Genomic DNA, 9,323 nt, shown 5'->3' with positions numbered 1-9,323 from the left:
TCAATCTGTCATGTATTCACCTATGTTTGACACCCTTTTATATCCTTATCAGCATCGATCATGTGTTTTGTTCACTCTCCTGAGCCCTCTGGTTCAGTTTATTTCGAATAGGAAAATTGTACTGAAAGCACAGTGAAGAGAAAAACTGACAAACACTGACACTTTTTCACTACATGGTGAACAACAATTTAACACTGTATTAACCTTTACTCCAAACTTTTAGAAGCAAAAACAAAACTTCAAATAAACTAGCATTTAAACAACTATTGGCATAACTGCTAAACAAATTTTTAAAAGTAACTTTTAGATTCTGGGACAGAAATATCAGCTACTGTTTCAATAATCTGCCAGAAATTGTACATGACTTTTTTCTGATCTAACTGCCGTTTTGCATTTGTCTCCACCCACAGCAATTGTACCACAAACCTTGATAAAGCTTATTATTTTGTCATTAAAAATAAAAACACTTCCGTTTGTGTCAAACCAACTTAGAATGGTCAATAGTGCCACACACATGTAAATGTGCTCTGCATACACAGTAACTTTGCAAAATATACATGTATGGCAATTTTCCCAAAATATCCAACAGCAGTTCTTTGCTGTAAAATTTTCAACTTATTTTATACTAACTTGAAGGTTACACAGTACTTTGAAATTGCAAAGTAAACAATGAAAATCTTCCAAATAAAAATTAATAACTTCTGCCTATTGTGCAAATTTCAAATCTCTGTACACATCAAATATTAATATTACATTAAAAGTGGCCCAAGTGAAAACATAAAAAGTAACAATTTCATTGATATCAAATTCATGTTCCCGCAAAATCACAGTCAACAAACTACAACAAAGATTAAGAGCTATAAACTGCATGTTGCAGTTTGGTGCTCAGCATTTCTTACACGGTAAAAACTAGAACTTTATTTTGTAGTTTGTTAGACTTCTTCTCCAGTTCTTGCATGATTTTTGCAAGGCTTCAATAACGTTACAACTTTTAGGGCGAGTGAGAATGGGGACTAATACCAGAAAAAGCTGGCCAAATTATTGTCAACATTATGTATGCACGCATATGTTCTCTAGTTGTGGGAACAAACACACGTTATTTCACCGATTACATGGGAACAAAACATGTGGGGAAAAGAAAAGTCTCCACGTCTCGGTCCTATTGCCTTACAAAGAAATTGGTACCTTATAATGTATTAAAGACCGGCCCAAGCTTATATTTGTATCTTTGTGGGGAATTTCTATGTTCTCGAGTACTCAAAAAACTTGTGTGTGGAGTGCAGGTTTCAAATCACACCCATCTGAACCAGAATCACTTTCCTGGTGTGTGTTTAAGATCAGAGAAATACACTATGCTTCATTTACAGCTCCACTCATCAGTGAAAGTAAAATTCATATCTGAAAAGGAAATACTTTCTTGAACCTAAAATATGTATTAATGTTTTAAAATGTGAATTCATTATCATTCCAGACCGTTAACAAAGGTTTTGTGATAATAGGATGCAACTAAGCCACCATATAAAATTTCAAGATGGCGTGTCATGGGCGCCGCCATCTTGGATTTAGGTACTGTGCAAAGCACATAATATGCAGTTTCACTAGCTAAGTTTTTCAAAGACATGGTACCACATGAGTTTCTAATCCCAGTTTTCATAAATTCATGTACATTATAAGTAAAATGTACAACAATCGTTTATGGGCATACTGCTATTCTTGTCTAATGAGCTACCACATTTGCACATCGTCACTGTTTTTCATAAGTACATATCCTGATTATACATTCAATGAAAATAGCAAACATAAGACCACTCCGTTATATCTGTGCATCCTTGCAACTCCCGCCACCAAGTTACATTTGGACAGTTTGCAGTTATGAATGTTTGATTATCTCTGAGAATCCTCTTGACTCTTAAAAAAGCACCACAGCTGGTGCGAGTGATTACTAATAATGTGTTCATGCATTCAATATACATTGTGCATTCCAAAGACTTCACTTGGAGTGAATCATGTGTGGCCGTTCAGTACTGTGAACTGTTAATTGTGATGCACTTCATCAAGGCACCTCTCTGCGTGGATGATTTGTCAAAGTGGCGCTGGTCACAGTGGAAGCAGTGCATGGCCGCTCACCTGTATGAATCCTCATATGCCTCCTCAAATCACTACTCTGGGTGAATGATTGATCACAGTGGCTGCATGCATATGGCCGCTCACCTGTATGAATCCTCATATGCATCCTCAAGTTACCACTCCGTGTGAATGATTGATCACAGTGGCTGCATGCGTATGGCCGCTCACCTGTATGAATCCTCATATGCCTCCTCAAGTGACCACTCAGTGTGAATGATTGATCACAGTGGCTGCATGCGTATGGCCGCTCACCTGTATGAATCCTCATATGCCTCCTCAAGTGACCACTCCGTGTGAATGATTGATCACAGTGGCTGCATGCGTATGGCCGCTCACCTGTATGAATCCTCATATGCATCCTCAAGTTACCACTCCGTGTGAATGATTGATCACAGTGGCTGCATGCATATGGCCGCTCACCTGTATGAATCCTCATATGCCTCCTCAAGTTACCACTCAGTGTGAATGATTGATCACAGTGGCTGCATGCGTATGGCCGCTCACCTGTATGAATCCTCATATGCATCCTCAAGTGACCACTCAGTGTGAATGATTGATCACAGTGGCTGCATGCGTATGGCCGCTCACCTGTATGAATCCTCATATGCCTCCTCAAATCACTACTCTGTGTGAATGATTGATCACAGTGGCTGCATGCGTATGGCCGCTCACCTGTATGAATCCTCATATGCCTCCTCAAGTGACCACTCAGTGTGAATGATTGATCACAGTGGCTGCATGCGTATGGCCGCTCACCTGTATGAATCCTCATATGTATCCTCAAGTGACTACTCCATTTGAATGATTTATCACACTGGCTGCATGTATGCAGCATTTTTCCATTTTCTCCATCAACATAACTCTTCATAGATTCACTGCAAGTACTCTTCTTTGTTTTCTCTTTCATGTTGGTGCGTTTTTTATTTGCAACCTCTTGACAAGTTTTTGATAGATGTGTTGCAACTTGATCATGGTGTGTTTTTTGGTTGTGCTCTGTCAAAGATACATCGGTGCTGAAAAACACTCCACACAAACGGCAAACGTACTTCCGCCTGCACTTGGCAGCAGCACTGGGTACAGCTGAGACTGTGGGTTTGAAATCAACTGAAGATTTTTGCTGAAAAGTCCTTTTCCTGAGCCACTTCTTCTTACCACTGAGAGAATGATTCATTTGAGAGGCCACTTTGATGTTACAGGCATTGACATTAAAGGTAGACACCTTGATTTTCTGTGGCTTCAGGTAGTCATACCACTCTTTTGAAGACTGGTGGGAATGCCGAATGTGTGCTGCTAAAAACTTGTAATCAGTGAAGATCTTGCTGCACTTTGGACATGGATGTCGCTCTTTATCTGTGAAGAATGACCAACAAAAAAGATGCTAAATAACAAAAACAAAGCACTTCTTACATTGAATTAAAACCTTTTCAAAAATATTGATTAAGTTATCAGTTTGATATTCAAAGATAAATTCTGCCACGAATAAATCCAAATTAGAGCATGAGAATTCCTTTCAATCAGCCTCCTGCTTTTTTAATATCCAATTTACTACACCGTATCATTCATAACTAATACATATTTCACCATATTCGGTCAGTAAGGACAATTCAATGCAGACAAAAATTTAGTGTTAATGACTACTTGGAAGTTGTCAACATGTTTTATCTTAAAAGAAACACTGACATTGCATCCCGTTTCCCTGTTTTAAAAGCACATGAGTAAAACAAATACAAAATCTTTGATCTTTCAAAAGTAGCTTTTAAATATCAAAACTGCCCACTTTTTTCATTTTGGACATCATCAGCTGTAGTCATCACAATTCCTAGCTCAGTGGCGTATTCCTCCCCATAGAATACCAATAACTCCTGGCCTGGGTGGATTGGCTTGAAACTCCTGTAGTAGATCTGGCCACAGTACTGGTAGGCGATGAGGTTCTGCTCTGCTTCGGAACACGCGCAGTTGACGTATCGCATCCAGTTGCCTTTGTTAGGGTTCTTGCCATCCACATAATGGCTTTTTCCACTGTGACCAAAAACCTGTTAAAGAGCACGTTAAAAATGAATAAATACAAAATCACTGTCTTTTGGGAGGCTTGAGTGAATAAGTGCATTGATGATACTTTGAGCTTGTATATCTGTAACTTTTCTTTTCTTGAAGTACTGAAGGTAAATAAGACTGCTGCCTATACCTCCCATGCGTAGCCACTGTCTTGGCCTACATCTTCTCCCACAATCTCTCCTCCATAAGGTCCAAACCTCACACCTTTGGGAAAAGATTTCTCTGCCCAAACCCCCAGACCAGCATTCTCAATCCCGGCTTCTTTGACAACCAATCCCTGGGGAAGACTTTGCTTGGCGTGTTCTCTGCACCCTTTGGGGACCAGAGAGTCTCCAATGATGGTCAATGGGTGCTGCGGACAGTCTTTCTCGTACAGCTCGTGACAATCTTCACAGTCTGTATTTCAATTGAAAATTCACACAAAATAGCAAAACTCAAAAAATCTACCAATCTATCCCAGATCAGCTTACTCCAAAGGTTTCAGTTTTTAAGATTACAGAGAATTAATGGCCCATCCTCAACAAATAATGACTGCTTTTTGGAGGAAATGCTATGGCACACTATCTTGGTACATTTTGAATGTGGAGTTTTTTTGACATGTTCAAAAAATCATAACTGAAAACTATACGGCAACGTACACACATAGCTGTCATCACTGGGCCCATCCAGTTCCTTGTAGCTTTTTGTAGCACCAACTCGTTGAGGGTATCGGCGTTGTGGTTGCTTTGACCTGTCCAAACCTTTACATTTGTTATGGAAAATGAACACCTTTAGAATTTAGGAAGTTTCAACTTTTACCTGTAGACACTAAACACATTCTTTGTGTGGATGCAATGGGAAAACATTCCTGCTCATACATTTTAATCCATCAAACTTGAAATTTAACAACACTTCCTGATTACAAAGCATAAAAATAATGAATTTCTCAATCAAAACAAAAATTACAAAATATCTATCCAGCCTCCCCCAAAAACATTAGTAACCACTTAAAGTAATTTATATTATATGAGACAACAGACAAATGTGCTATACTACCCACAATTATGAGAGTTTACAAAAAAATTGAAATAATGTATCAAAGTGAGGACTTAACTATTTTGCTGGGGGCTTCAATTGGAGCAATCTCCAGATTTCTCATTGACAGACTGATTCAATATACATGTACATTCCCAAGACCCCTTAGTTCCTCAACCTCCCTTGTGTCATACCTGTTTTTTGGCTCGACTTCTTTTTCAGTTCAGGAGGTGTCAGATCAGATTGGGGATTTTCTACTGGTATTAAGTCACCGTCATCGTTGATTGTCACACGACCAAGGTAGTCAAAAGTGTCTTCATCATCTCTTTGCTTGGGTGCTTTTGAAGAGGGACCCTGTTTCAAATAAAGGTGGGACAAATTGAATGAACAGCAAGTTTACATTACATTGATTTATTTATTAAGAGTATGATACATTTATAAACATGTGCTTTTAACATATAGGAAAAGGTTGTAAGGTTTTATACGGCTAGAGCAGAAGCAATGTGACAGGCTGGTTCCAATAGACACTGCAATTCAAATTTAGACTTTAAAATACGACAGAAAAGACCAGAGTGAAGGTTTGTGTCCTAATGTTTCCACTGAAGGTCCTTAATTTCTGCAATTGTCATTTAAGTGCCCTTTCCTGACAAAGTGATTTAAATTTCATCTTCATCCTTGACGGAAATCAATTACACAATTTCTTACAACTAGTTATGCTGGAACTTTGAGCTAGACACAAACCTTAGATTTCTCGAAGATGGAGCCCAGTTTCTTCTGCTCCTTCACTGGAACAGAAAATGCCCTCTTTTTCCGACACACTGGGAGTCCTGTCAAAACAATTTCAAGCTACTTAAGTATTTTGCCTTTACACTTACATTCCTGCAAATAAAATTCATTTCATGAGGTTGAGCTGGTCAAACAAGCCCAGAACCTCATAAGCATGTTGTTCTTCTAATCCACTTAACATCTTTTTTAGTGAAGAACTTACAATTTACAAATAAAATACCAGTAACAGAAGCCTTTCTGAATACCTCCTGGTGTCCATTCTTCATCACTGTCACTTGAATCCACGTATTTTGGCTTTCTCTTGCGAAATGGCCCATTCATGAACTCTGGCATAGGTACCTTCAGTCCTGAGAACAGATCACGACAAAAAAATGCAATGGACTATCAGAGTGTGACATCATCCCAGTGAACGCCATACAAACGAACGGAGTAGGCACGCGCATTGTCTCACACATGCTGGTTCTTCCGCAAATGCATTTATACACATTATTGTGCTTGTTACATATTCACTTTGGCACTCTATAGATTCCGATGATCTTCTGGAAAATTCACTTATATTGATAAACATACAGAACTTTTCAGCCAAACTTATTTGAATCAATCTGTATTCGGACACTTCTGCTACAAAGGTGATGAGCAAGTTTGGCAGTAAAGTTGAGGAATAAACGTTTTTGGCACACCATCACTTCAAAGGCTAATAAGGAAACCCTGCAATCTAATTCATTCCAAAGGAACAGTATTTTTCAGAAATACATATGAACCTCAAGTCCTTTCATTTTTGGTGAAAAGTCAGACACTGAAATGAAAATCTTTGCAAACTCTGTACTGTCCGTTGAAAAGTGGAACTCACCAATTTCTGTCATCATGTCATAATTTTCTTTGATGTTTCTCAGTCTCAGCTTCTCATATTCTGACAGTTCTTTGTACTGAGCAGCTGTGAAGAATTGCTCAATGTCATCTTCAGTCTTCTTCTTTGACACTGCCATGATGAGAAATATTTCTCCCTCAAGATCAGCAGGGGGAAATGGCCCAGGGATGAGTGTCTCAAGTACCTACAATGAAACAGTAATTTAATTACGATGTGCCACCATATATTTGCAGTTTGACAATTTGTAGTACATGAATGGCTTACATCAGAATAAACAAGGAATACCGTATTAGCATCAACATGACAAATGTTCTTGTTATATTTTTATGTTATATTTTATATATATTTTTATATTTTATAGTATGCTAAAATCTTCTTATCTTTTTTGAATAGAGGCAGATTCTTTTTCTTTTCTACAGAGTGGATTTCTTTTCCAGAGAGGGCAGATCTCTGAATTCTTTTGCTCATTCTTTGTGTCTAAATTGATGGCTGGCATTCAACATGATAAGACACTATTCTAGAGAGTCTAATTTACTGTGTCCAAAATTGTCAGTGTATTAATTCTGCGGTAACTCAGCAGCTAGCTCAACGGCAGTGGAACGGTTTTAAAAGGGGGCCAAGCCCCAGCCATTCTACTGAAAAGAACACACTTATGAAGTTGCAATGTACCTCCAACAGCTCGTAAGCTGATCTACATTGGGGGGGAGCAAAATAACTAACTTTTCAAAGGTGGGGGGGGGGGGGAATGGCCCCCTCTTCTGCTGCTAGTGAGCTAGCTGTAACTTAATGTGAGTTTGGACTTCACAGGACACCTCTGAGTTCTACATCACAAGTGGTACGGTACAATGGACTATATGATTTGTACCTTTCCAAGAAATAACCAACCAAATGTTTCAAAACGTATAGGCCTAAAAGTCTAGGGTGGTAGCTAGGTTTATTCTAAAGTTGGTTCCCACAGTAGGCTCAGGGCCGGTTCATACTCACTGCATATGCACACACGTAGCACGTAATATCATGAATGCCGCATTTGACGTTCATACTTTCATGTTTTCTCAAGTCTCGGCTGCGTGTGGGTATACAACAAAAGTTAAATTTTTCTAATTAGTCCGAATACGCATAGGCCTACATTTGGTGCATATGCACTATCCATTATTTTCACAAACTGCGTGTAAAGGTGCGTATTTTCATTACACACTGCGCTTTCGTTCAGGCACTGCAGCCGCCTCAAAATAGACCTTCGCATTGCGTACATAGTGAATACGCAGCAAGTATGAACTGGCCTAAATGTCCAGTAAAATTATTCTTCTTACACAGTATGCTGTTGGCTCTTTTCAATGAAGAAAGTGATGAAAAATGTCAGTTCAAAACGTGTGTTAATGGCACACTTGTTACAAGATTCAACACCGAGGCTAACAAGTTAATGAATGAAGTTCCACCCTGTAGTTTTGCTTGGATTTATGGGTTCCTGTGACTCTTGACAAACTGTCCAACGTGTCACTGTGTGCGTCGGAAGTCTTGGCAAAATTCTTTCCTAGTAGTAGGCCTAGCCTAGGCCCTAGTAGTAGTAGTACTGGGCATGATGCGACCTAGGCCTAATTTTCTGAAAACAACATTTGTACAGCAAGCCTAGGCCTAAATTCCTTTTTAGATAGGGCCTAGGCTCCAGGGCTACCTTTGAAAACAACACTGTCCAGCTGTCTGAAATTGAAAAACATGAAAATGAAAGCCCTGGGATGCAACAGCCGGCTCTGCATGACAGTTACTCTCAATGGAAAACTTGATTGAAAAAGCAGAGTTTGCGTCACCGGATCATTCAGCCTACCCTATCTCAACAAATTGATTCAAAAAGGCCTAGGACCTAGGCCTAAGTCCTAAGCCCATGCTAGGCCTAACGTTACGTCCTAGCGTTTGGACAGGACCTACGTCTACCACTCAGTACCAGTCTAGGCCAAGACTACACAGTCAAGTGTCGATCTTGTTCATTGTGTTATTTGTTAACGCTTTAGGCTTCCTACCTCAATAACAAACTGTTCCTCTAACAACTGCTGATTGGAGCTGAACTGAGCATTGGTAAATACAAAGAAATAGGCCTAAGTTTTGAAAGTTGGAAATGACCAGCTAGGCCTACTAAGTATTAGCTTATCCCAAGGTACAAACGGACATCGACACACTACATACTACACATGTAGTGTACTGTACTAGCCGCACACGTACGCACGTACTGTGTGTACGTACCACGCGCCGATATATCGTGAACCCAACTTGAAGTTTCCGCGCCTTTCCAAATCTACATTGTACAAGTAGATGATGTTTCCTAAATCTTTACATTGTATTACGATTGAAAATTCACTTCTAACTGCTCGTCTGAAAACCATAGTAAATGATGTCGTCTGCTGCTGTACTTGTAAAGTTTGGTTCGAAGCGCCATTTTCCCTAATTGACCGAGCTCCGTGGCTGCCAATTAAACACGGTG

General features: G+C 39.4%; 1 protein-coding gene across 1 annotated transcript; it reads right to left on the bottom strand.

The window, feature by feature from the left end:
* Window positions 1–8: 8 nt before the first annotated feature.
* LOC110976954 (histone-lysine N-methyltransferase PRDM9-like) lies at window positions 9–9,076 on the bottom strand. The gene is made up of 9 exons (XM_087133625.1): window positions 8,866–9,076; window positions 6,833–7,034; window positions 6,228–6,329; window positions 5,938–6,023; window positions 5,391–5,550; window positions 4,821–4,922; window positions 4,313–4,578; window positions 3,905–4,160; window positions 9–3,477 (listed from the first exon to the last, which is right to left on the bottom strand). Exons 2-9 carry the CDS (start codon window positions 6,966–6,968, stop codon window positions 2,054–2,056), a joined length of 2,532 nt encoding a protein of 843 aa, XP_086989751.1. The 5' UTR covers window positions 6,969–7,034; window positions 8,866–9,076; the 3' UTR covers window positions 9–2,053.
* Between the last annotated feature and the right edge of the window lie 247 nt (window positions 9,077–9,323).

This window comes from Acanthaster planci, linkage group LG02 (genome assembly GCF_054643075.1).
Source record: "Acanthaster planci isolate LZ-2023a linkage group LG02, COTS_SCS, whole genome shotgun sequence".
Classification (NCBI taxonomy): Eukaryota; Metazoa; Echinodermata; class Asteroidea; order Valvatida; family Acanthasteridae; genus Acanthaster; species Acanthaster planci.
The sequence above is the reverse complement of the archived record's forward strand: the minus strand, read 5'-3'. Positions and strand labels throughout refer to the sequence as shown.

Excerpts from the sequence above, each read along its gene's own strand:
- LOC110976954 (XM_087133625.1), bottom strand. The coding sequence starts at position 6,968 with ATGGCAGTGTCAAAGAAGAAGACTGAAGATGACATTGAGCAATTCTTC. Across the intron at positions 6,024-6,227 it reads TGAAGAATGGACACCAGGAG|GACTCCCAGTGTGTCGGAAA; the intron begins GTATTCAGAAAG and ends TTGTTTTGACAG. Across the intron at positions 5,551-5,937 it reads CCATCTTCGAGAAATCTAAG|GGTCCCTCTTCAAAAGCACC; the intron begins GTTTGTGTCTAG and ends TATTTGAAACAG.